Source organism: Chrysemys picta, chromosome 1 (genome assembly GCF_011386835.1).
Source record: "Chrysemys picta bellii isolate R12L10 chromosome 1, ASM1138683v2, whole genome shotgun sequence".
Classification (NCBI taxonomy): domain Eukaryota; kingdom Metazoa; phylum Chordata; order Testudines; family Emydidae; genus Chrysemys; species Chrysemys picta.
In genome coordinates, this window is record NC_088791.1 from 338,175,172 (window position 1) to 338,202,890 (window position 27,719).

The following is a 27,719-nucleotide window of genomic DNA, read 5'->3' on the forward strand; positions in this document are numbered from 1 at the left end:
CATGTCCTACCCTGAAACCTGACTGGGGCTGAGGAATCTAGGACATGGACAATGTATAGGCGGAGTTGAGAGACAGCTCTTCACTAGCTTTGAGCAGTAGCTAGCGAGATTGGGAGCACAAAGTGATGATTTTTTATATATTAGCCAGACTGTTGATGATTTGGGGGGGGGGAGGGAGAGGTGGATTTTGCTTTCCAGGGATGTATAAAGGATGCTGTACCTGTATAGGCTATATTAGTGGAGAATCTGCTTAAGTCATTAGGCATAATTATAGCACCTCTAACTGAACGATGGAACGATATGCCTTTGAATCACTTGTCTCTCTTGCTGTCTGCACATTGATGATGAGCTGTTACAACTAAACAGACTGAAAGCAAACAAACACCACCTGCTGCTAGCCAAAGCCCTGTTGGATTAAAAGGTACTCTAGCTGTGTAAACAGGTGTCAACTGAGGACAAATTGTTCGCATGTAGTTTGGAGAACTGTCCTTTAGATTATGGGGGTCAGAGATGGATGGCTTAGGTAACTAGCAATGTTCTACAATGCCTTTCAGCTCTGGGACAACAGCTGGAACCCAGACGATGCTGGAAGTGACTGAGAATCGCCATGATCTATTGTAAAAGGAGTTGGTGGCCATAGTGAGCATATGTCCACATGGTAGTAGGATGCTGCACTCTCATTCACGTGCCTGCACTGGTCCATCAGAAAGCCTAAGACCTAACTGGCATTACATTAACAGTAACATCTGCATGGATTTTCCATACTCGCTGCTAGCCCCTCCCTTACCCGTCTCTGTCTCTGCTCTGATGTGGTTCCTCTGAGTCAGGGTTAAGGCAAATTAGTGGGAATGGAGCGATTCAGTGGGAAGCATGGGATTGCCATTGCCTCCGTAAGTTGAGGACTTTTCTCTCCAGAGACGTCAGTTCCGCATCATCTATGAGCATCCGAAATGTTGTGAACCCACAGGGTAAAAAGTATCCACATGCAATGAGCCAGCTCAAGACCTATGCCTCATTTAAGCCTTAAAGTTATGGGATTTAATTGATGCCTAGACCCTCTGCTGCTCTTCTGCACAGGGGTGAATTTCACCTAGTGTGAGTTATTGAAAGAAAGGCTTTATTTCATTAGGAATTCAGTGGTAGCTCAGCCACAGTTAGGTCAATGTCCCTCTTAAGACAGGAAGCCTGGCTATAATCAACACTGTTGTTGTGGATGAAAAAACAATAATAGCACTTGATAAAAGCTTCACTTTGATTGTCTAGAGTAGGCCAAGTCACCAAGGCTGGCATGAAAAAAATAAAAGAAACAAAAGCTGGCTGATAATATAACAGAGCATTCGCTTATTACAAAGTATTCTGTACAAAGCCAGATGAGCTCCGGACTGAGCCAAAGAACCAATCTCAGATTCCTCTGTGTGAGTCTTGGGGAAATGTTTTCACACACAGCGGCATGGCTTATACAGCTGGAAGAACTGTTCAATAATAATTCTGCTCACTTCTATGGGACCTGGTGTGACAATGCAACATCATGACTCAGCCTCACGTCATCGGAATTCAAGACATCTGAAAGGGCCCTGCTGATCTGATCTGATCTTCCCGACTGGATCAGCGCGAGCTTGGCTTTCCAGTAAAACCATCCAATTGGCTTGAGGAAAACTCACACTCAAATGTCTGTGGCCTTGATACACACACACACGTACATCTTGTGCCATACAGTCTTTATCTCTCCTTGCCTAAGCTACGCCATAGGTCTATCCTGTAATGGCCACCCTGTGTGTTAATTGTAATAAGAGGAAGGATGGTCTAGTGGTTAGGTCATTACCCTGAGGTTTGGGGAACACAGGTTAAATTCTGTGCTCTGCCATCAACTCCTTGGATGAGTCTCTGTGCCTTTGTTCCCTGCCTATAAAGTGGGATAATATACTGCCCTCTCCCAGTGGGAGTAGTGAGGAAAAAGACACGAAAGATAGTGAGGTAGAGGCTATGGCGATGCTACCTATATAAGTAACTTACAAGCCCTGTAGAAAGCCCTAGAGGGATCAAGCTGGCAGAAGCACTGCATGATCTAATAGGTCTTTTCCCGCCCTACCACCTATGATTCTATGCAGAAGTCAAACCCGTGTGCCTGATTCTGTGAGCCCTCTGTCTGGATGTTTTCCCCAGAATCATGACATGTTAATGGGTGTTTAGGCCAGTTCCATCCCTGGTTTTAACCAAGGATTGATTCAGCCCAAGCAGCATTCTTGAGGAGTTGCTTCCAGATTAATGCCAGAGTTCATGTTGGAACCTGGAAGAAAACATAAAACCATCACTGATATAGTGTGCAGACGATACAAAAATTCGGGGGGTGGCAAATAATATAGAGGACAGGTCAGCGATACAGAGTAATCTTGACCACTCAGTAAGCTGGGCCCAAGCAAACAATATGCATTTAAATACGGCTACATGTAAAATCATATGTCTAGGAACAAAGAATGTAGGCCATACTTACCGGAAGGGGGATAGTACCCTGAGAAGCAGTGATTCTAAAAAAGATTTCGAGAGGTAGTCGTGGATAACCAGCTGAACATGAGCTCGCCGTGTGACACTGTGGCCAAAAGGGCTAATGGGATCCTGGGATGCAGAAACAGGAATTTCAAGTAGTAGGGAGGTGATTTCTGTATTTGGCACTGGTGCAACCACTGCTGGAATATTGTGTCCAGTTCTGGTGTCCACAATTCAGGAAGGATGGAGAGGGTTTTCAGAAGAGCCACGAGAATTATAAAAGGGTTAGAAAACTTGCCTTCTAGTGACAGCAGGGCCGGATTTCCAATTAAGCACAGTAGGCCCGTGCCTAGGGACGCCGGCGTTCTAGGGGTACCGAAAAGTTAAAAGTAAGTTAAAGGTTTTATTTTTAATGGAAAATATGAAGATCAGCTGTAGGCAGGAGGGGGGCACTGAAGATGCTGTGCCTAGGGGCGTGTAAGGAATAAATCTGGCCTTGAGTGACAAATTCAAGAAATTCAATCTCTAGCTTATAGAAGAACAGAAGAACGGCCATAATGGGTCAGACCAATGGTCCATATAGCCCAGTATCCTGTCTTCCCAACAGAGGCCAATGCCAGGTACTTCAGAGAGAATGAACAGAACAGGGCAATTATCAAGTGATCCACCCCCTGTCATCCAGTCCCAGCATCTGGCAGTCAGAGGCTTAGGGACATCCAAAGCAGGGTTGCATCCCTGACCATGTTGGCCAATAGCCACTGATGGACCTATCCTCCATGAACTTATCTAGGTCTTTTTTTAACCCAATTATACTTTTGGCCTTCACAACATCCCCAAGCAATAAGTTCCACAGGTTGACTGTGCGTTGTGTGAAGAAATACTTCCTTTTGTTTTTTTAAACTTGCTGCCAATTAATTTCATTGGGTGACCCCTAATTCTTATTTTATGTGAAGGGGTAAATAACACTTCCTTATTCACTTTCTCCACACCATTCATGATTTTATAGACCTATATCATATCTATCTCTTTCTTGAGAAGTAACAGCTAATTTAGACCCCATCATTTTAGACCCCAGCAGGGACCTCACTGACAGTAAGAGAAAAGGCTTTGTCTTCAGTGAAATTCACCACTGTCTGTTTTTTTGGTTTCTTTTGGTATAGTTGGGATTATGTTTTCCAATGTGCATTACTTTGCATGTATCAAAATTGAATTATATCTGCCATTTTGTTGCCCAGTCACCCAGTTTTGCCAGCTTTCTTTGTAAATCTTCACAGTCAGCTTTGAACTGAACTATTTTAAGTAAGTTTGTATCATCTGCAAACTGTGCCATCTCATTGTTTATCCCTTTTTCCAGATAATTTCTGAATATGTTGAACAGCACTGGTCCCAGCACAGATCCTTGGGGGACCCTGCTATTTATCTCTCTCCATTGTGAAAACTGACCATTGATTCCTATCCTTTGTTTCCTGTCTTGTAACCAGTTACTGATCCATAAGAGAACCTTCTCTCTCATCCCATGACTACTTACTTTGCTTAAGAGACTTTGGTGAGGGAACTTGTCAAAGGCTTTCTGGAAGTCCAAGTACACTATATCCACTGGATCCCCCTTGTCCACATGTTTGTTGATCCCCTCATGAATTCTCATAGATTGGTGAAGCATGATTTCCCTTTACAAAAGCTTAACAAAGAGAAGGCTACAGGGTGACTTGATGATAGTCTCTAAATATCTCCATGGGGAACAACTATTTAATAATGGGCTCTTCAAAGTTATACCACAGTCCAATGGCCGGAAGTTGAAGCTAGACAAATTCACTGGAAATAAGGCGTACATGTATAACAGTGAGAGGAACTAATCATTGGAGCAACTTGCCAACGGTCATGGTGGATTCTCCATCATGGACTATTTTTAAATCAAGATTGGATGTTCTTCTAAAAGATCTGCTCTAGGAATTGTTTTCAGGAAGTTTCATGGCTTGTATTATATAAGAGGTCAGACTAGGTGATCACAACGGTCCCTTCTGGCCTTGGAAGCTATGAATCTATAATTATTATTTGTATTATGCAGAGTCCGAAATTGAGATCAGGGCCCCATTGTGCTAGGTGCTGTACACAGTGAGAGGCAGTCTCTGCCTCACATTGCTTAAACTCTAAACAGCTAAGACAGACCAAAAATGGGAAGATCACCAGTGAAGCAAAGTGACATGACCAAGGTCACACAGCAGAGCAGTGGCAGAGTCGGGGTAGAATTCCAGTTTTCTGATTCCCATTCTAGTATCCTATCTAATAGACCACACTCACTCTACCACTCAGACTGAGCTGCTGTCTTCCTCGTGCTGTGCCTGGCTGAGTTTATGAGGCAGGCATTACAGAGCCGCACCCCTCACAAGGGCCACAAGGTGATACCCCAATTCACTCAGCACTTTGCTGTGTTCTTATACAGCTCCCTTAGGCCAGAGAACTCAGATACCTAGAGGCTTGCCTCAAGTTACTAATGGCCCCATCATCAGCTAAGGTAAATGGATGTCATCTCAGTGGAGCTATGCTGATTTACACCAGCTCAGGATCTGGCCCTGAAGCTTGGTAAACTAAACACCGACAACAAACCCGTTACTAAGTTGTACTTGGTCAGGTCTGTTTTCACAAAGTGGTGCTGCAGGGACCTCACTGACAGTAAGAGAAAAGGCTTTGTCTTCAGTGAAATTCACCACTGTCTGTTTCTTTTGGTTTCCAAAGAATAATCCTGCCAGGACTGTGGAATCAGTGCCAGATTGTGAAGGGATTGAGTGTAGTGTGATAACGCATGGATACTAATGCAGTGAATACTAGAAAAGTTTCCAGACTATACAGGTTATACATCCAATACACAGACGCTTTGCACAACATGACAAACCTCAGGCTGGCTTAGCCTGAATTTCTGTGTCAGTTTCAGAAAAGTTTAGATAACACACCAGGACTGAGACTAGACTTGGTTGCTGAAACAACACAGACCTTCAGGCCTGTCACTGGCACACTGATTAATGTTCAAATGCAGAGCTACGAATGCAGCCAGTATCTTACCCGCCATAACCCAATGAAATCTCTCTCAAGACTGCCCTTCACTTCCATGATAAAGGATCCGGTCCTTTACGGCCTGCAACACACCCATGTGAAGTCATGCCCTGTGTAATTGTGGTTTTTCCTATAGTGCTGCTGCCCAAGGCTCCAAGCAGCTGTGGCAATGAAGGACAACCCCATTGTGATGTTACGAGCGCACACGGTGCTGTGGCCACATTGCGTCGTGATGGTGTTTGGCAACGTGGTAGGGGATGTTCTATTGGCCAGGGTACGGGTTTGTGGGTTCATTTCTCAGCTCTGCCCCCAACTCCTAGTGTGTTCATGTCCAAATCCACACCGCAGTCCTCCCAACTCTGCTATAATTGGCTCCCAATGGTGAAAGTACCTCTTCAGACTGGCTGACACCCGGGCCTTTGTTGTGCTGAACCTCTGTTTATTATTATTGGTATTCCAGGAGGTCCTTGAGGCTTCAAGCAAGCCCAGAGCCTCAATGCACGTGGCACTGTACAAACACATAGTAAGAGAGCTTATAGTCTAAATAGACAAGCCTGAGAAAGGGTAGGAGACAAGAAGGATCATTCTCCCCATTTTACAGCTGGGGAACTGAGACACAGAAAAATTCAAGTGTCTTGCCCAAGGTCACTCAGGGAGTCTGTGGCAGCTCTGGGAATTGACCCCAGTCACTGCCTTAGCTATGTCTTCTCCAGTGAGTCTTTACTTTAGAGTGTTCCACACCAAGGGTGGAGGGGAGGCTCACCTGTCTGTTCTCCCCTTTAACTACATCCACACCCTCCAAGCAGAGACCTTTCCTCCAGAGAAGTGGCTTTACCCTGTTTCTTTTGAAGTGTGGCAATGTGAGAGTCCCTAGAAAGCAGTGGGAGCAGCTCTGGAGGATTGAATGCCCTGCCCTGCCTTTGCCCCTGGAGCTGTGTTTTCCCACCTCTCACCTCCCCAGACAGAGCTGGAAATCTGGGGAGCCGTTTCCACATTCCCTGTGCTGTACCACTGCCTCCTCATGAGACTGTGGACCCATCTCGGACTCCTCAACTCCTCTCGCCCTCCCCCAAGTCAGGCCGCTCAGCATCCCATTAGACGTGTCAAGGCTCTTCCACTACATCACTGGAGTGTGAATTCCTCTGGCAGGGGAAACGCAGTCAGTTCTGCTCTCTGCCAAGCTGCTAGGCCAATGGCTGTGGGCTGAATGTGTTTAATGGGGTGTTAGTCCCTTTATGTGAAGGGGTTTGTCACAGACGCAGGATAAAAACGGGGAGGGGGTATTAGCGGCGGCTGCTGCAGAGGAGACTCATGCAGACACAAAACCATTTACGTGCACATTAACTACAGAGCTGTCATGGTGAAAGCAGGCGGGATTTGGAGCCCCGTTTCTTTGTCTTCACTGTTATCTGCTCATATAGACCTGGGAGTGTAGGGCCTGATTCTCCTCCCCTCGATGCTAGATTTTCCACTGGTTATCAGTCTATTGATATCAGTGGAGTTGCTCCTGATTTTACACTGGTAGAAGTAAGATCAGAATCCAGCCCATGGCATCTAGAGGTGGGAAATGACTGTACTAGGCCGTACTAGGCCCATCTCCTTGCCAGTTCCCTATAGGCTGTGTTAGTCCTCCTTTTATAGGATTCGTTACACACTGACAATGTGCTCAGCTCCCTGTGAGACACGAACTTCAAGAGGGTCCTCAGACACATACACACAAGGTATGCTGCATTATGAAATCCATTGCTCGACAAAAGGGTGCAGGGGCCAAGACGCCAGCTACTGATTTAAAAGGTGCTGACATCCGATTCCCAAGACGTACATGGGCAGTGGTTCCATTATGCAGCTTGCTAATCAAGTCCAGCAGAGTGGTTGGGACACCAACACCCTTTAAGGCCTTTCATAGCACGACTCGGTCAACCGAATCAAACCCAGCTTTAAGTGTGACCTACGCCACAGGCAGCGGCTTCCTGAACTCACGCTGTACCTCTGACAACAAGCGGAGGGCCAAAATGGTGTCTAATGTGGACTTGTTCCTCATAAAGCCTGACTATTGGGGGCGATGCTTCCAATGTAGCAGGGGCTCCAAACACATCAGCAGAACATGCGCAAACCCCTTCCCTGGCATGGACAACAAGGAGATCGGCCTGTGGCTCTTACATTCGCCACACCACCTCTTCCCCTTCTAAATGACATCACGATACCATCCTTCTAGGTGGTTGGCAAGGTTCCAGTTCTCCACACCAGGCGAAAGATGGCCAGAAGTGATTCCGCTACTGCTTGAGCTAAAAAAAAAAGGGAGGGGGGGTATGAGGGGAGCCAACAGCAAAACTCCCACTGATTTGGATAGGGGCAGGATTATTCTTAAATCCTTTAGTTGCAGCAGAATCATACACCTCTTATGTGCACCAGCCACAAGGGGGACAAAGGCCCATGCTCTAATCCAGGGGTGGCCAACCTGAGCCTGAGAAGGAGCCAGAATTTACCAATGTACATTGCCGAAGAGCCACAGTAATACGTCAGCAGCCCCCCATCTGCTCCCTCCTCCCCGTTCTCAGCGCCTCCCACCCACTGGCAGCCCCGACGATCAGCACCTCCCCCTCCCTCCCCTTCCCTCCCGATCAGCAGTTTCGTGGCATGCAGGAGGCTCTGGGGGGGGATGGGGGAGGAGCGAGGGCACTCCAGGCTCAGGGAAGGGGGTGGGAAGGGGTAGAGTGGGGGCAGGGCCTGTGGCAGAGCCAGGGATTGAGCAGTGAGCGCCCCCCTCCCCAGGCATATTGGAAAGTTGGCGCCTGTAGCTTCAGCCCCGGAGTCGGTGCCTATACAAGGAGCCACATATTAACTTCTGAAGAGCCACATGTGGCTCCGGAGCCACAGATTGGCACCCCTGCTCTAGTCCTAAAGTGGGTTACACTCCCAGTGGTAAGGGCAGGCAGGACACTTAAGCCCTGAATGCAGTGAAGGCCATGCTGGCAATTCTGGTGACCACGTGTATGGGTGGAAACAGTGCCTGGATCAGGCGGACCCATTCATCTAACCACGTTCTACCCCCTAAGCAGAGCACATGCTCTCCTCTCTGATCAAATTTGTTTCCCTGTAATGGCCATAGCCATGGCCTTCTTATCAGCCATTGCTGTGACTGAATAATTATCAGCGAATTCCTTGCCTCACCAGTAAAAGGCAGTTTGAATGCCCTGCTTAGATGCTATCAGCACTTTTTGCTGCAGTTTCCCCCTTCATGTAAACTAGGACACGGGCAGGGAAGGCAATGTACTACACTGCATGTGCCAGGGCAAGCTATTACCTACCTCCCGTTCAGAATGGAAAGTGTACACTTGCATTAACCCCTCCATCACTAAGTGTGCTTCAGCTGGCACCTCCTGCCTCCCTCGCCCATACCCTCACCACAAATACCTTGATTCTCTCCTAAACTGCCTATCCAAGAGACGCACCCTCTCCTGCAAACATTCTTTCCTGGGCCACTGTCTCCTTCCTCTTAGCCTCCAAGTATCTGCTTCTTGCACCCACTCTTCATGGACATCTTCCTCCAGAATCCAGCTCCAGCTCCCTACTTCACAATCTGATTGTCTGGTTGGTAACAGGTCACATGGGGAGCACACCAAGGAGGTCCCTGGCAGAGAGGAGGGAAGATTCTTGACCCACTCTACTTACCCCCTACCAGGAATCTTCCTCATTCACTCAGCCAAGCATGCCTCAAAAAATCTTTTCCTGTCTGTGGATAAAGCACCCCCCAGCCTTGTGCACTCAGCCCATAAAACCAATGGAGCGTCCACTTGCTGAGGATCTGGCCTCAAACCCATAAAACAGCCAGTTTCCAAGTATCTATCATCCATCTGGAAACTGGACAGTTCTCTGAGGGATAACATGTCCTTGCTCTATTAAGAGGTTCAGTAGAATCCTCTTATAATAGGCACAGATGGGTCTTCATGTAACAATTAAGTAATCGTCCTGATGATCAGAGGCTGAGACAAATACATTGTGCTGGGAGGTCTTTGTTATTTTTTTCTTTTTTCATGTATTGCCTTAAAAAGAAGTAAGGTATGAGGAATCAAAATATTTTAAAATGATCTAAAGGCCATTAAACAGCCATAATTTAGTGGAGAAGATGCCTGATATGAACAAAGGACCACACAGTGGAAGTTTATACCACACAAACATCATTATAGTTGTTAAGCTACTGGCCCTACTCCATTTGGAAAAAAAAAAGTTATTGAACAAATTTAACCCTTGGATCAAGCTACATGGGAGTGAAATGAGAGGCTCTGGTATAGCTAGGGAAATGGAAGTAGGCAAAGGTTTCATACACACTGGAAACAGAAGGGACCAGAAATAAGCAAAAACTGAAAATTGAAAACAAAACTGGGAACAGGCAGGGCCGGTGCTTCCACTAGGCGGTCGCCTAGGGTGGCAGGATTTGGGGGGCGGCATTTTGCCCTCGGCAGAAATTCGGCAGCGGGGGGTCCTTCCGCGTCTTCAGCAGAAATTTGGTGGCGGGTCCTTCACTCGCTCCGGGACCTGCTGCCGAAGTGCCCCCAAGATGAGGAGCAGAAGGACCCCTGCCACCAAATGCTCAGAGGAGGTGCACTGCTACCTAGGGCGGCAAAAACCCTGGTGCCGCTCCTGGGAACAGGGAATGTTTTTAGTGAGATACAGTGTGGGCCAGTTGCTAGAGCACAAAGCTGGGATTTCAAAGGGCTGCGTTCTTTTCCTGGCTCTTCCACTGACCTGCTGTGTGCCCATCTTCTATGCTCTATAGGTGTTTATACTGCACTCATTGCTGTAGTATCTGAGCTCCTTCCAGTCGTGACCCATGAAGCCCAGCCCCAGTGTGAGGCTCCACCCCTGACGTCTGATTGGCAGAGTCCCAGAGCGGCTGATTGGCCTGCTGGCCCGACTGAAGCCAGCATCAGGAAAAGGAAGCGGTGTGAACAACTGGGCTTCACTCTGTTGTGGAGTGTTCGCATGCGTCTTGTGCTTCCTGCTACACCTGCTATCTGCTCCCACTTCCCTGGTTTGAATTCCTGGCATTTTGACCCAGATTGACTTGTGGTTCCCCAGTTTGTCTCCAGCCTCGGACCCCCTGGTATCCTGACCCATCCTCTCTCTAGTTCCTATCTCCGGTTTGTCTCCTGCTTCTGATCTCCTGCTATCCCAACCCAGCTGACCCTTGACTCCTGTCACTGAGGACTCTGGCTCTGAATACTAGGTCTAGCCACCCATGACCTGGCTGTGACAGAGTTCCATTGTGCCAGAGAGGCCAAGTTGTCAACCCTGGTCTTTATCCTAGAGCTCTGGGCAAGTCACTTCATCCCACTCTTTCCCTTCCCATCTCTCCCAGACACTACGAAGTTGGGGTGCTTTAAGAAAACCTAAGGTAGCTAAATCTGAACGGTAATAACCTCCAGCCCCATGAAACAACCAGATAAATTAACTGCTCAACATACTTTGCCAAACCCATAAAGGCAGCATATGATATTGCTCTATATCACTTCAGAGAGGCTTCATTCAAGCAGGCTACATTACAACAGTGAAATACTCAAAGCAAAGGCCCTCTCCTAGAAAACACAGTCTGAATGATCACATGGTGGAAATAGATCCTGAAGCCACAAGGCACAATGGAAACTCAAGAGATAACTTTGTAAATAATATAATGGGGGAGAAATTGCAACAGACGTTCATTGACTTTGTTGTACAAAATTCAAAGAAGTAGGGGAAAGATCCCTCCTCAGCCTATCAGAAAGAATGATTCCCGCAAACAGACAGGCAGGAAAACTGTATCATCTCTGCCTGCTATGGACACTTCACTCATGATGGACACAATGGGCAAAATTCAGAGTCTAAGGGCTTGATCCAGCTCCATCGAAGTTAGTGGAAAAACTCACCCCCAAGTTCAAAGGGAATTAAATCAGGCCTGAAATAAGCATCAAGGAACCTCACTTGCATCCCCTCTGCATTTGGCCCATTATCCATCTAGCCTGATCCCATTAAGCCAATGGAAGCGCTCCCATTGACATTCGGTGGGGTTTAGATCAGACTCTAAAGCATCAAAGCCTTTACTTTTATGATACTTAAATGCAGGCATCGTTTTCCCTTCCAAAGACAATTGACACAAGGCATTAATTCCCGCTAGACCTGTAAAATCTGATAAATAGCTCTTTAGCTGGTGGGGACACAATGTAACTTAAAGGAATTTGACTAGGAGGAGTACAGTGTAGTAGCTATGGTGATGAGCATTATGAATGCCAACCTAGATTAGGTTACACAGAAACTGCAAACTGCTCCTTCTGTAAAAATATCAACAGATATGAAGAGGAGCTCTATGTAAGCACAAAAGCTGGTCTCTTTCACCAACAGTGGTTGGTCTGATAAAAGATATTACCTCACCCACCTTGTCTCTCTAATAGCCTGGGACTGACGTGGCTACAGCCACACAACAGTAAACTGATTTGGAAGAAAATAAATGAGATTCACAGGCAGGGGCATGTTTTCTTTGTATGAGTAGATACCAGGTTTTACCAACAATCTGAGGTCGTGTTCAGATTGACTACAGGGGGCTTTGGATGGGTTTGTCCATTGATAAGATACAGAACAAAGTAGTGGAGAAGTTGTAATGGGTTTGATGTCAGTGATGATGAGAAATTCTCTTTCTAGTGCTGCCGTATCTCACGCTAGTTGATGTTTTTAATTAAATCTTCAGCTCCTGGAGTCAGATGATTATGTGAGAACCTCCCCTTTCTTCTTCTTCTTCTTCAAGAACCCCAAATGTATTGGGTGTTTTTAAAATCTTTTAAAAAAGAATGTCATGGTTTGGGGGAGCTGACTCATGATTTTTGAATGCTTAGGGTACATCAGGATTCTGGACTTAGCTCTGCTGCAGGCCCCTTGCCTCTCTCTTCTTCTGTTTCTCCATGTACTACATGGGGATAATAATCCCCCAGTATAGTGGTGTGAGATCTGTGGCTTTTCAGTGCTAAGTATTATTACCCAGAAGCTAATGATGCATTCTCTTCATGGAGCTAGGCTAAAGGGGTAAATGTTTGCAAGTATAGAAAGCTGTTGTGAGGGACAGTGGCATGCGGTCTTGTTATTGTAGAACCACAGAAATAGGAGATAAAAAAGAGCGATTCGTTTTTTTCTGAAATGGTTGCATATGGGGCATGCACACACACCTCTATATATTTAGTTCCTCTAGTAGCAGTCATGGCAAAGAGAAGACTGTGATTGTTTCCCAAGCTGAATTGAAATCTGAAAAAAGAAGAACAGGAGTACTTGTGGCACCTTAGAGACTAACAAATTTATTAGAGCATAAGCTTTCGTGGACTACAGCCCACTTCTTCGGATGCATACCGAAGAAGTGGGCTGTAGTCCACGAAAGCTTATGCTCTAATAAATTTGTTAGTCTCTAAGGTGCCACAAGTACTCCTGTTCTTCTTTTTGCGGATACAGACTAACACGGCTGCTACTCTGAAACCTGAAATCTGAAAGCCAGCCTGGTGAGTTGTAGTGCTAAACAATTCGCTGCTCCACTGCATTTGTAAGATTGTTCTGTGCCTGGTTTCCTGGCTTCGACAGCCAGTTTGAGAATTAGCGCAAAACTAATTAGATTACAAATCTTGGAGAAGCAAACAAAGGCTATTTATAAGTCTTTATAAGAAGAGAAGTGAAAATCTGATTGTTCAGAGAAATGACTGCAGAGGTTTCTCTTTCTTAATTGGGTCACTGAATTCTCACAAAGCTAGTCTAAATACCAGAACAGGCCTTCCAGAATGCACTACAACAGTGACCAGAATGAAGTGGACACAATAAGTACAGTTCTGAGATGTACAGTGTGTATGTGCACCACTATCGTCTACTGGATGAAATCAGCACTGCTGAGTCCTGTACTGCTATAATATAGGGTTACCATACGTCCGGATTTTCCCGGACATGTCCGGCTTTTGGGGCTCAAATCCCCGTCCGGGGGGAAATCCCCAAAAGCCGGGCATGTCCGGGAAAATCGGGAGGGAGGGAGGGCTCGGCCGGGGCCTCTTTGTCTGGGGTCGGCAGTGCGGGCCGGGGCCGGTGCGGGGCCGGGGGCATGGTGCGGGGCCGGGAGCCGGGCCAGGGTCGCAGTGCCGGGCCGGGCTGGGCGCGGGGCCGGGCTGGGAGCCGGGGGCGCGGTGCCGGGCCCCGGGCCCACGGGGCCGGGAGCCGGGCCGGGGTCGGGGAGCCGGGCCGGCGGGGCCGGGAGCCAGGGTCGGGGAGCCGGGCCGGGGTCGGGGAGCCGGGAGCCAGGGTCGGGGAGCCGGGCCGGGGTCGGGGAGCCGGGCCCGCGGGGCCGGGAGCCGGGCCGGGGCCAGGGAGCCGGGCTGCGGTCGGGGAGCCGGGCCGGGGAGCCGGGCCGGGGTCGGGGAGCCGGGGAGCCGGGCCCGCGGGGTCGGGGAGCCGGGAGCCGGGCCCGTGGGGTCGGGGAGCCAGGGCCGGGAGCCGGGCCGGGGAGCCGGGAGCCGGGCCGGGGTCGAGGAGCCGGGCCGGGGTCAGGGAGCCGGGAGCCGGGCCCGCGGGGTCGGGGAGCCGGGAGCCGGTCCGGGGTCGCGGGGTCGCTGGGCCGGGCGCCGGGGCCGGCACCCCAGGGCCCAAGCCGACCCAGGCTGTAGCCGCCGGGGGGCCAGCCTGGGCCGCGCCTCCTCCCCCCACACCCCCCTGACCTGCTTCAGGCTTCCCGCGAATCAAATGTTCGCGGGAAGCAGGGGAGGGGCGGAGACTTTGGGGGAGGGGGCGGAGTTGGGGAGGGGGCGTGGGCGGGGCGGGGCCGGGGCCCCATGGAGTGTCCTCCATTTGGAGGCACAAAATATGGTAACCCTATATAATAGATAAGGAAGATCCTCCTTGCTTCTGGAGAAGAAAATCTGAATTCTATACCAGCTGATGCTATCAGTTTCTAAGTCATTGCATGATAAGGGCTGGCTCACGGCACATCTCCTATAACTGACATCATCTCCAGTGTACTGAGTGATGTTTTTGCCTTTATTATTAATTATGATGATTATTTATTTATAGCTACAGTATTATTCATGATTCATTACCAATAAAGACAAGACTAGGTCCCTGGCCTGAATCACTTCCAATATAAGTGACATGGACACAACTTTCTTGTCAGTGGGGTGTTGATAAATGAAAGCTGATGTAATTCAAGTGTGAAGTATTATTATTTATTATGGATACACAGCCATGTAGGGTTGTGGCCATAGTTTCCTTTTGCTGGGATAACACGACAGCTGCCAAAGCAAATACTGTTCCAGACTGGTTTTCAATGTACCGCTCCTGTTTTCTCATGATGCTGTACCAGTTCTGCCCTGGCAGTATTTAGATACCAGCATGATTAGGTTCCTCTACCGTTCTAAGACAGACAGAATATATACAACCTAGTGCCTGCCCTCCAATTAAAACTTCTGCTTCCTTTCTCCTACTCTTGTTTTTGCTGGCTGCATGTAATTGGGTTATATCAGTAGGAGCCAAGGTGCAGAGAATTCTATCATGCACACTATAGTCACCCTCATCATTAATATGGCTATGTAGCCTGCTACAGGTCCCAGCAAGTGATGTTCCATCTCAGTACGTCACTCAGATCAGAAGCATTGCATGATCAGAGCTGTAGTTTCCATCCCTGTATTAAAGATGACAGTGGCTGCAATCTTCGCCATGTTATGGAAATTAGGTTCAATCTTTGGGCTCCTGGCAAGCCACCAAAGTGTCCCTCGGTTGGACAACTTTTTGGTACCAGAGGGGTCAAATTTACTTGAAACCTTTAGAGCCATTACGCCTGGTAATTAATATCTTACCTCAGGCCCTGGGCTAGGCCCTGGGTGCTGGAGGACTTGAGTTCAGTCCATGCAGATGATGCATTGTGTCTGCAGCATGGCCAATCCCAACCATTCAAAAATCATGAGATTGTCTTAAAATTATGAAGTTTTTTTTAAATAATAAATTTGGGATTCTTTTTATTTGCCTGTTGGTTTCTGGGCCATTAAGGCTCACATTTTCAAGCTTTTCTCCATAACCATGAGGGCTAAAAATTAACTTTTTTAAAAATGAGAGCTGAGATTACCATGACTCCAAGAGCTGGGGCTTTAAAAAAAAGCCACCAAATATCACAAGGCAGCACGGGGGCTGTCCAGAATGCATGTGGTCATGGGCTTTGTTATGTGTGTGCCTACATTTTTTTTCTTTTAGCCTGTTAAACAAAATATTTTGGGTGAGTTTGTGTTCACTGCCTGTGGTTTTTATAGATAAAACTGACATTTATTCAACAAAAAAGCATGTGAACCTCAGGAACAAAATGAAAACAGTTCTACTTAGCTTGGCAAATGGTCAGCGAGCTATCTGCAATAAACCATTTATCAACAAATGCAGCTTTGTCAATGCAATGCAAGTTTGACACCAAGTTTATCTCTCACAAACACATTTCTTCTCCTTCATGCATGTATGATGTAAATGGTTTTAATGCAACTGATTGAAGAGGAAGGGATAGATCTTCAGGTGGTGTAAACTCACAGAGTTCCAACGAAGTCAAGGAAGCTGCATCAGTTTATACCAGTCAAGAATTTGGCCCTGCATTTTCCTACACGCATGGATACTAACAGAGACAGTGGAGACAGGGGAAGAACACACTCAGAAAGGTTTAATAAAGATTTGTTACAGAACAGAATTCACAGCTGGTTAAGTCTCTGAAGCTCCCAAGGAGGCATGGTCCCAAACCGGGACCATGGATCCAAACAACCCTGAACCTTAGGGAAGTTCAAACGTAGAGCCTGGATTCTCTCCTGCACCACAATCCACTCAGTGTAAGAGAGGGGGCAGGGAACCATCACTGAGCTGGTTCTGGCTCCCTGATTCTCTGGGACAATCCACACCAGTCCCAGGCTAGGTTACAGCAGTCTATGACCTACTCTAACCTATGTCAGCTGGCAGTGATCTAGTTGGGGATGCTGAAGCATACCATGCGCTAATCAGATCCATGCCCCCCTCCTCAATATGCCCATGCATTGGAGCTGGCTGAGAGCTCCCCCCATGCAACGAAAGTTCTCGGCTGTCCGAATCCAGCCAGAGCAGCACAAAGGGGTCAGAACAGGGGAGAGAAGCCTGACTGAGATCTGAACTCCGCATGTCTGTAATGAACCAAACCAAAACCCTCCATCTGCCCTGGATCTGGAGTCAGACATTGCAGCTTGGGCCCAACTCTACTTCCAAGCATGGTGATTCCACACAAGGGCCAGATCCTGAATGGTGCTGACCGACTCCTTGAGAGCTGAGTTCACCATGTTGTAAGATCATAATATACAATCTTAAGGAGGAGCCAGAAATCAGTTATTTCCTCTCCTGAAGAGCTTTCCATACTGTCGTGCCATTTTATAATAGCAACAGGATACAGAAGTATGTGGGGATAGCGCTGGACAAACTTCGGAAGGTCTATCTCGGGATGAAATCTATGGTCTGTGTTAGGTAGGTCAGACTAGAGGATCACAATCATCCCATCTGGGTTTAAATTCTGTTAATCATAATACTTAGCACTTATTTTGTGTTTTCAAAATGACATACAAACATGAGCAAATCTACCTTCCCAGAACTCCTGTGAGCTGGATAAAGCAGGATTATTATTCGCCTCACACAGAAGGGGGAAACTGAGGCACCGAGAGGGTAAGTGACTTGCCCAAGACCACAGAGGGAATCTGTCACAATCAGGATTTGGACTTAGGAGTCCTCAAACTGGACTGCAGCCCTGAGATCACTCTGCTTCTCGTGGATTTTATTTAGCTGGGATGAGCACTCAGTACTTAAAGGACCTCTATACAAACCTACAGTGCCTGCAAAATTGGGCTGGAATCGGATGAGCTCTTGCTGGGCTGGGGGACTTCCGAACCGCATCCCCATAAAGACTATTGTTTAGAGCCACAATTTAGCCCTACTAGAAAATGCTAAATATAAGTAATCCTGTTAGGCATCCCCCAAACCCAAGCAGCAGGCTGCACACCAGTCTCTTCTGAGCATGTTTCACAAGATTGCTTCAGAGCTAACGTGACAGCCCACTTTTGGTTTGGGTTTTTTAAATTCCAGCTCAGGTCACAGATGAATTCCTGTTCTCTGCCTCCAGCAGCTGGGCCAATATGCATTCTGCAAACACATGTGCTTCTTGGCAAAAAGCAGATGACCTGAAAACCAGCCCTTCAAGCGTGTCTCACTCAGCCAGCACTTTCCTACATACAAAACAGGTGTTTGCTTAGGGGAGGAAAATATTGGGGGCACCAAAATATTCATTACGTGAGTAATTGGGGGGTCGTGAGCCACATTTATTTTCCAGTTTGCCGAGGGCACCATAAACCCCCACAGGCTGTTCACAGGGGTAGCCTTGACAGGGATGGTTCTTTGAGAACCAATAACATTTTCTTTGCTACGGAATTTGATACATTTCAGGAAACAGAAGATTTTGCAAACAAGTGAAGCTTGGATTCTCCACAGATCTTCCTGGCACGACTCCCAATATTAAAAAACAGCAGCTTCACGTTGGCTTTGTTTGCCTCTCAAATACTGGCATTTAAACATGCATGGGATAGGCAGCTCTCTGACGCATACCCTGCTACTGTAAAGCCTCGATAGAACGCCTCTCGGGGATGTCTAAGAAAGGCAGCCTCCCTGGAGCATTGTGTCCAAAGGGGATCCGGTGCTTTTGCATTACTGAAATGTATTTCATCGTGATTATTGCTGCTAACGTCTTCCCGCAGGTCACTTGGCGCTGAGAGTATGACTATGTTGCAATCACAGGGTGTGAGTGCAGTTTGCATAGACGTACCCTAGCTAGCTTCAACCTAGCTAATGTGGGCAGCGTAACAGTGAAGCCGTGGTACCATGGACTTCAGCGCAGGCTAGTACCCAAGTAACTACCTGGGGTTCTGGGCAGGCTTGTCCATAAGTGGCAAACATCATGATTGCAGTGTAGACATACCCAGAGAGACACAAGACATTCATGGGGCACTCAGCTGAATATAGCAGCGTGATCAAGGACTTCCTAAATTCTAGTCCTGACTTGGAAACTTTCCGTGGTCTTCAGCAAGTCACTTGGGGCCCCTTTGTGTGATGTGGTAGGCAGGACCTCTCAGGATCAACCCATAACCACTCTGTCATATAACTTACGTCTCCCAGTTCATTCGCACTGCCTGCCCAACGCTGTCGTGTGTTCCCCGGTGCAGTTTTAAGTGACTTGCGTGATGGGGAATGCTGGCCAGTGGGTTCTCTGTATTCTCGGAGGGGTAAGACTGTTTCTCTTTGGTCCTCAGGCATGGAAGAAACGTTGGTTCATCCTGCGCAGCGGTCGAATGAGCGGTGACCCGGACGTCCTGGAGTACTACAAGAATGACCACTCCAAGAAGCCTCTGCGTGTGATCAACCTCAACTTCTGCGAGCAGGTGGATGCAGGGCTGACCTTCAACAAGAAGGAGCTGCAGGACAGCTACGTCTTCGACATCAAGACCAGCGACAGGACTTTCTACCTGGTGGCCGAGACGGAGGAGGACATGAACAAGTGGGTTCGCAGTATCTGCCAGATCTGTGGCTTCAACCAGTCTGAGGAGAACGCAGGTACAGTGAGAGTTATGTCTGGAATATGAAATATGGCCTCACATGTCAGACTGTGCTCTAGAAAGGAGGCTAGACCCCAACTCTTCCCCTTGGTAATCCAGCTTCTCTGTTAGATTGGAGTGTGAGTTAGAGGACTTGAGCCCTGTTTCTGTTCCCACTGTTGTCAATGGGAGCAGGAATGGGCCTTTTAATTTCTAAATGGGAAGTTTTCTCTGGTGTTCCCCACCCAGGAGTTCCAGATTCCTCCCAGCCCTCCAGCACTTCTCTGACTTCCACAGCATGGCAGCAGGTTCTGATCCTGCCGGCTCCCTCATTAATTCTCACTGTAGCTTTCTGTCCTCCATCCTTTCCCCAACACTGAAGCTCGCTCAGCTTGCCGTTTCCAGGAGCTGATGTTGATAATTTCTTCAGGGGCAGAGTAATGGATGGTCTTGTGGTTAAAGGCACTGACTTGGGATTCTTGAGATTGAAGTGCTCTGACGCAGGCTTCCCAGGTGACTTTAGGTGAGTCACTGAATCACTCTCCATTCTTCAGTTCCCTTCCATACCAAGGTGATGAGTGACCTTATAAAACCATAGATAGCTAGGATGTAACGGAGAGCATGGTTTTGAGACATCCGGGAGGTTTAATGGGCTAAGTCAGATGAGATGTAACGTACAGATAGTTCCGAATGGCATGCAGCACACCATTCATAAGATTTTGGCTTTCCCATCTTTCTACCTCTCTCCAAGGTTTGAGCCTTCTCAGGTATATTTTCTACATTCTCAGTTGTTGTCAGCAGTCTCTTCAAGGGCTTTGGGCCTTGGCAGTGGGACATCCTCTCCTTGAAAGGTTTCGTTTAGCTGATTGACATGGGTGGGATCAAATGGAAGAGACAGGCTAATGGGGGAAGATTCTAGAAGAAACATTGTATCCTGTCCACATGACAGAACCCACCTCTGCAGTTGGCAGGCTTAGCCAAGGAGTGATTGGGTCAAGGGGAATCAGTTCCCTATCCATCCCTAAACATGGTCCCTGTTGGACCCAGGTGAGACACTGGCAGCAGTTGACAGGTAAAAGCTGGTGGTGTTCTGTGTAATAGGAGAGTCACATTTGATTCACCAGCACTAAAGGCATCCTCAGCTGCACACAATACTGTTGTTTTCTGGTTTGTGCCGCTGTTGCCGGTTTTCTCTGTGTTACCCAGAGAGCGTCTACACAGACCTGCAGTGTTAGCACAGCCCCTGTCAGTGTTCACCGCATGCATTGGCTGAGCAGGGAGGTTTCTTTGCAATGTCACACCGTACAACATTTGTAGCATGGTGAAAAGACACCACAAAGCCCTTCAGGTTCCCATACAACGCAGGCAGCTAAAAGGGCCATGGAAGAAAGGCAGTGCCGTCTGGAAAGGGGCACAGGCTGAGATACTCAGGCAGCAGGGGGATCCTGCGAGTGTCTCCCAATTCCATTATTATTTCTAATATCTGCTGGTGTCCCCTGCGTTGCGATTGTCTTTTGGGTACATACCTAACCCTGACCTAAGGACATTTGGGGAGCCCGAATATAACAATCAACTTCTGGCCCATGTCTTGGGGTGCAGTGGCAACCAGGACTGTTGAACCAGCTAAACAAAGGAGCAGCAGGCAAGGGCGAACCTTCAGAATCGATGCTGCCTTGAGCCCACTGCCAGTGAATATAGATGAAGGATGGCGTAATATGTCCATCAAAAACTCCCTATCACAGGTCCCCAAACTGTGGGATGCGCCCTCTAGGGGGGCACAGAGGAATATTCAGGGGGGGCGCAGCAGGGCCCGAGCCAGCCCCCATGGGGGGTAGGGAGGGAGCACCACTCAGCCCCCAGCCTCAGCCCTCAGCCGCAGCCCTGGCTTCCAGCCCTGGCCCCAGCCTTGGGCCCCGGCTATGGCGCCACTCCCGGCCTCAGCCCCGCCCCCAGCCTCGGCCCCCAGCTGCAGCTCCACTCCCAGCCCCAGACCTGCCCCCAGCTGTGGCCCCAGTTTCAGCTCCCGGATGGGGCACAGACAGGGATAAGGGGAGGGTGCAACAAGAAAAGTTTGGGGAACCACTTCCCTATCATGATGTCACAGATCTGCAGGATTGGGGCTAGGCCCCAGCTTCTAAACAGTCTCTTGGAGGTACCCCAAGTGTGGCAGACCCCCAAGGGATCCCACTCTTCCTTCAGGGTAGGTCCCGCAGCCTCACCACCTCCTCGCCTCAAGCCTCTGGGCCCCAGCACACCTGCTTCACACCGTGAGTTCTGCCCCACGAGTTCAACTGAGCTACACGCCTGGCAGAGACGTGTCCACTCCTCAGGGACTAATGCACCCCAGCAAGCGTTTGCACTGACACCTAAGCAGCATTTTCGAAACAGAGTAGGATTCATTATTCAACTGGCCCACAGCACTGGAAGCCCTTAGGTTAGCACAGAAACATCGAGATTAAAGCATAGGCCATTCTGGTCAAGCCAAAGCAATTCACCAGCCAAACTGAGGTGAATTCCAGGTCAGGCTCTCCCTCTCGCTGACCTCCTTAGTTAGTGCCAGGAGACAGCCACCAGCCTCTTTCAGAATCCAACTCTTTATTCCCTGCCGGTCATCTCCCGGTGCTTTGTGTTCTCCAGGCAGGGTCATGCTGAGTTCACAACCCCAGCTGAGAGGTGAGGAAAAGCCCCTTCCTCTGGGTCATTGATTGCCAGGTGTGTCAATGTTCTGGCCATTGGGGTTTTCCATGGTCTTCTCGCATTTTCCATTGCTATGGGTTGGCCTCAGCCAGTCCCCTTACTGACCCATTAATTCTGCTCAGATAGCTGGGTGACACGCACGCACCTAAGGCCATGGCTACATCAATGCACTTGCGCCGCTGTAAACTCTGTAGAGTAGCTGCTCTAAGCCAACAGGAGAGAGCTCTCCCGTCTATAGGCGCCGACTTCCCCTCTTTCCCATGGGTGCTCGACCCCTCCTCTGCCCTGGCCCTGCCCCCACGCCACCTCTTCCAGCAGGCTCCGCCCCTGCCCCGCCTCTTCCCCAAAGTCCCCACCCCATCTCCACCCTCTCCCTGACAATATTCCAACTCCTTCCCCAAATCCCCGCCCTGGCCCCGCCTCTTCCCCACCTCCTCCCCTGAGTGTGCTCTGTTCCCGCTCCTCCCCATCCCTCCCGGAGCATGCTAATGCTGCCAAACAGCTGTATGGTGGTGGACAGTGGGAAACACTGGGAGGTAGGTGGAGGAGCAGGGATGCGGAGCGCCCAGCAGGGGAAGATGAGGCGGGGCAGGGGGGAGGGGAGCTTGGCTGCCAGTGGGTGCAGAGCACCGACTAATTTTTCCCCATGGGTGCTGCAGCCCCAGAGCACCCATGGAGTCGACGCCTATGCTCCCATCAACTTAATTAATCCACCCTCAATGAGCGGCGGTAGCTAGGTCAGTCTTTTCTTTCCACCTGATGCATCCTATCTGATACACAGATTGTAAGCTCTCCAGGGCAAGGACTATCTTCTTTGCTACATGTCTAGGACAAGGAGGCCCTGATGGTTGCTTGGGCTTCACAGATGCTATCGTAATAATGCAACCAATAATAGTAACCAACTTTAATTCATTTTGGTCAATAATGGAGCAGCTGCAATCTGCACAAACTAAACCCTGCCGAAAGGTTGTCAGGCAGGATAGCAAACAAAGCATCACAAGAGCACAAACCCAACCTTCAGCGGCTGACACATAGTATAAAGAACCCTCGATAATCTTGCAAACATAAATTTACAAAGAAAGTTCAGGCTAAATAAATTTCATTCCGATCTGATGATAATTTCATGGCCATCAGGATTCAGTTTAACAGCAGACACCTTTTTCAAGAGCTAGAGCAGACCCGATCATAGTAGTTGCTGTTTTGCTTGCATTAAGCTGGAAGAAATTGTATTGCAGACAGAGTGTTTCTATTTAGCAAAACAAGCCAGAGATAGCAGAATCAATACTGGACTTAAGCAAAATATAAGTCTGGATATCATCAACCTCATAATGAAAAACAAGCCTGTGCTTATGAATAAACTCACCCCCAAGGGAGCACAAGGATTGTTAAACTGCAGAGGTCCACGAGTAGGCCCCTGAAGGACCCTGGAGTGACATCAGCAAAGAAGAACAAAAATCCCTTCTTGACACAAAATAGCTGTTGGTGAATGCTGTAGGAAAAGAGGCCATTCAATGCAGTGCCAGCCTGCCAAGCACAATTCCTGAGTCAGTCTGAAAAAGGGCTGTGATGGTCTGCACTGTCAGACTCAGCAGACACATCCCAAGGTGTTAGAAGAGATGTTCAAATTCAGATCGCACCATGGAATTATTCAGAGCTTTCACTAAAGCTGCACTGGTGCTATTAAAAAAAACAAAACAAAACAAACACCAGACTGCACCTGGTAATCACCACACCTGCTAACTGAAAGCCAGTGCACAATGATCCCCTGGCTATTTGGAGCCAAGTTCTGGTTTTGAGCTCTCCCATTTCTGCTCATGGACCTGGGCCCTTCACTCCAGAAGAACACTGAATTTGCATCGCAATAGGTCATTGAATGCAATGCGACCCTGTGATGTGCAAGCTTTATGGTGCTTATCCCGGTCTCAGGCCTGACTAATCTATCCTAGAGCACAATCAAACCCCTACCAAATTTACCCTACTTAATGATGAGTCGACATACAGTGAGAATCCATATTGTACTGTTCCCATGACAGCAGGGATTTAGCGGCAGGAAGACAGTACAGTTCTATTTTTGCTACACTCACTCTATGTAGCACATTAGCTCCATTTGTTGCAGTGATTGATGGTACAGAGAGGTCATGGGACTTACTGAAGGCCACAGAACAAGTCTGATCCCAATTGGAAATAACCCAGGTCTCCTGGTTCCCAACCTTATGTCCCATCCAGTGGAACAAACAGCCTTCCCTGACTACACCTCTGCCACCTCCTCCATCTCTGCTACACACCCTGATTTATGTAGCACTACAAGTAAGCTGAAATCCTCCTCTGGGCTCAGCCAGTGCTCATTGATACAGAACAAGCCCTGATCATTAATCCGATCGACCAGCTGCAGAGCTCTGGGAGACGGTGAGTAAATCACAATTCAATGGGTGGGAATGTTAGCTAGGGGTTACATCAAAGCGTTGGGAGTGTCCTGGGTCTCTTCCACTTCTCTAATGCACTCTGCGACATTGGGCAGGTCATCTGACCTCTCTGGCACTCAGTTTGACACACTTGTGAAATTATTATCTGTTCTGCCATAGTGCCTAGGACCCCTGCCTGGGAGACTCTCCGTAACCTAGGTCAAAATCCTTTCACCAGATCTTCAGCTGGTGTAAATGGGTGTAGCCAAAGGCCAAGACACTGGAGCTTTGCTGATTTTTGCCAGCTGCTGAGCTGGTCCAATGGGGCTTAATTTAGGGTCCTCAGGGTCTTGCAATAATTTGCACACACACCAAGATACTTAAAGTACAATTCCTCCTTGTGGGGTCTTACTTATTAAGTGTGTTCTAAATGCAGACAGTTTGGCCCCTCAGCCCCAGATGCTTCCTCTCCTCGTCTCAGGATTCCCACAGCTCTCCTGATTAGTGCCTATGTTGTGGTTAAGGCAAGGGTTCCTCTCCTTGGTTCAGAAGTCCCACCACTCTCCTCCTTGGGACCTGTGCTGTGACTAGGGCCATCTTCCCCCAGCCCACTTGTAGCCAGTTTCCAGCTCTGCTTCACAGTACACCTCTTCTCCCCCTTGGTTCAGAGGGCCCACAGCCCTCCTTCTGGGGCCAGGCAGGCATCCTCCTCTCTGAGCGGTCCGCCCTCTCTCCTCCTTTGCCTCTCTGGAGGCTTCTCCTTTATTATCAGGCCACAACTGGTTTAGCCACATAACCTACCTGTCATTTGGCTGTGACAGCTTTCCCCAGGCAGGTTGAATGAGGCACAGATGGGGCTGGATCCAATGGGGCCAGTCACCCTGCGACAGTTCCCTTTCTCATTTTATGGAGTATGTGCGTGTACAGTCAGCATGTGTGGGATGGCACGGGAGGTGTTTTGGAGCATGGAGTAATAACATTTGTTGTACATTTTATAGTAAGGGGTTCTTGGTTTTCACTCCATACCTATGCTGGTACTTTTTAGTAGACTATATTGCCCTCTTTTATGTGAAAGTTATTCATTGCTATACTTGACAAAGCCCTGGCTGGGATGATTTAGTTGGGGATTGGTCCTGCTTTGAGCAGGGGGTTGGACTAGATGGCCTCCTGAGGTCCCATCCAACCCTGATATTCTATGATTCAATAGGACTCCCAGGGACACTTAGACGTGGCCTGTTGAAGAAATACAAGCTCATTGTTATTTTATTCTATTTCTAACCATCTGTATTTCCCTTGCCCCAGTGGGCAGGCAGTCTGATCTCAGCTGTGAACTGTACTTTCTCATATGTTCTGTTTGGTGGGGGGGTGGGGGAGGGGAGGAGTCTTGCTAAAGATATTTCTTGTGTCATTAACCCTCTTTAGGATCGCATGAGGGCTCCAGCCAAAACCCAGCCAAGGTGTATTTTGCATATATAGGGGAGGGGGGGATTGTAAGTGCCTAATTTAATTTTCTTTGAATAAAATATGTATCTGGAGATCTAACATTCACTTTTTATAAGTGGCCATGAGTATGCATGATACTGTATGTTGAGAGAGACTGGACCAGTGCAGAGCACTGACCTAGGACTTGGGAGACCTGGGTGCTATTCCCAGACCTGATACCAATTCACTGTGTGACTTTGGACAAGTAACTTTGCCTTCCTCTGCCCGTTTCCATTCCCACTGTGACGGGTTGGATCACGGAACCCCCCTTGGGAGCTGCCAGCTGATGTGCCAAGACTACTTCTGCCCCTGCTTTCCTGCCCCGTCAGCTTAGGACTTCAGTGCCCTGCCTGGTTTGAGCCAGACTCGCTAGCCTGCTGCAAACCCAGACCCAGGTCTGAATCATGTCCCCTAACAGCTGTAGGCTTGACTGAAAGCAGCTAACAGAAGTGTTCTTGTCTTTAACACTCAGATGCCCAACTCCCAGTGGGGTCTAAACCCAAATAAATCCGTTTTACCCTGTATAAAGCTTATATAGGGTAAACTCATAAATTGTTCGCCCTCTATAACACTGATAGAGAGATATGCACAGCTGTTTGCCCACCCAGGTATTAACACATACTCTGAGTTAATTAATAAGTAAAAAGTGATTTTATTAAATACAGAAAGTAGGATTTAAGTAGTTCCAACTAGTAACAGACAGAACAAAGTAAGTCACCAAGCAAAATAAAATAAAACATGCAAATCTATGTCTAATCAAACTGAATACAGATAACCTCACCCTTAGAGATGCTTCAGTAATTTTTTTCCTCAGACTGGACACCTTCCAGGCCTGGGCACAATTCTTTCCCCTGGTACAGCTCTTGTTCCAGCTCTTGTGGTAGCTAGGGGATTCCTCATGATGGCTCTCCCCTTTGTTCTGTTCCACCCATTTATATATCTTTTGCATAAGGCAGGAATCCTTTGTCCCTCTCTGGGTTCCCACCCCCTCCTTCTCAATGGAAAGACACCAGGTTAAAGATGGATTCCAGTTCAGGTGACATGATCACATGTCACTGTAAGACTTCAAGAGTACGTCTTCATTTACCGGAGGGTTCGGCGGCAGGCAATCGATGTTCTGGGATCGATTTATCGCGTCTGGTTAAGACGCGATAAATCGATCCCGGAAGTGCTCGCCGTCGACGCCAGTACTCCAGCTCGGCGAGAGGAGTACGCGGCATCGATGGGGGAGCCTGCCTGCCGCGTCTGGACCCGCGGTAAGTTTGGACTAAGGTACTTCGAATTCAGCTACGTTATTAACGTAGCTGAATTTGCGTACCTTAGTCCGAAGTGGGGGCTTAGTGGGGACCAGGCCAAAGACTTCATTCCTCCCAGCCTGACTCACAGGAAGGCTTGCCTGCAAACAGAGCCATCCACAGTCAATTGTCCTGGTTGATGGGAGCCATCAAGATTCCAAACCACCATTAATGGCCCACACTTTGCATAATTACAATAGACCCTCAGAGTTATGTCATATTTCTAGTTTTAAATACAAGAGTGGTACATTTCTACAAATAGGATGATCACACTCAGTAGATTATAAGCTTTGTAATGATACCTTACGAGAGACCTTTTGCATGAAGCATATTCCAGTTACCATTATATTCAACATTAGCATATTTTTATAAAATCATATAGAGTGCAACGTCACACCTGCCTCTTGCCTATTTACACTGACGGAACAACTGTCTCCTACTATGTATTTGTACAGTGCCTAGCGCAAGGGGGCCTGGATCTCAGCTCGGGTCTTTCAGCTCTACTGTAATATAAACCATAACAATAATAATACATTAATGGAAGAAGATACGGTCCCTACCCCAAGTCTAAGGATCAGATTCCAGGAGAGAAAAAGTCGGGGTTTTGGAGAAGGAATAAGATTAGCTTTTGTCATTAGTCTGAATTTAGGAGCAGTGACCTCTCCCAGTCAGTTTTAATAATGTAGTAACACAGTGAA

The 27,719-nt window shown here is 48.2% G+C and overlaps 1 protein-coding gene across 5 annotated transcripts in view; it reads left to right on the forward strand.

Annotated features, from left to right (window-relative positions):
• Nucleotides 1-27,719, forward strand: part of GAB2 (GRB2 associated binding protein 2) — a 205,020-nt gene that overhangs the window by 99,649 nt on the left and 77,652 nt on the right. For 4 of the 5 annotated variants that reach the window (XR_010601206.1, XM_065595918.1, XM_065595923.1 and 1 more), the window contains exon 2: nt 18,864-19,164. The exons of the other annotated variant lie outside the window; for it this stretch is intronic. Coding sequence is in view for 3 of the 4 variants with exons in the window: in XM_065595918.1 (XP_065451990.1) it covers nt 18,864-19,164 (301 nt within the window). In the remaining variant the exon portion in view is untranslated. The remainder of the gene's footprint in view (nt 1-18,863; nt 19,165-27,719) is intronic. 5 annotated transcript variants of the gene reach the window in all.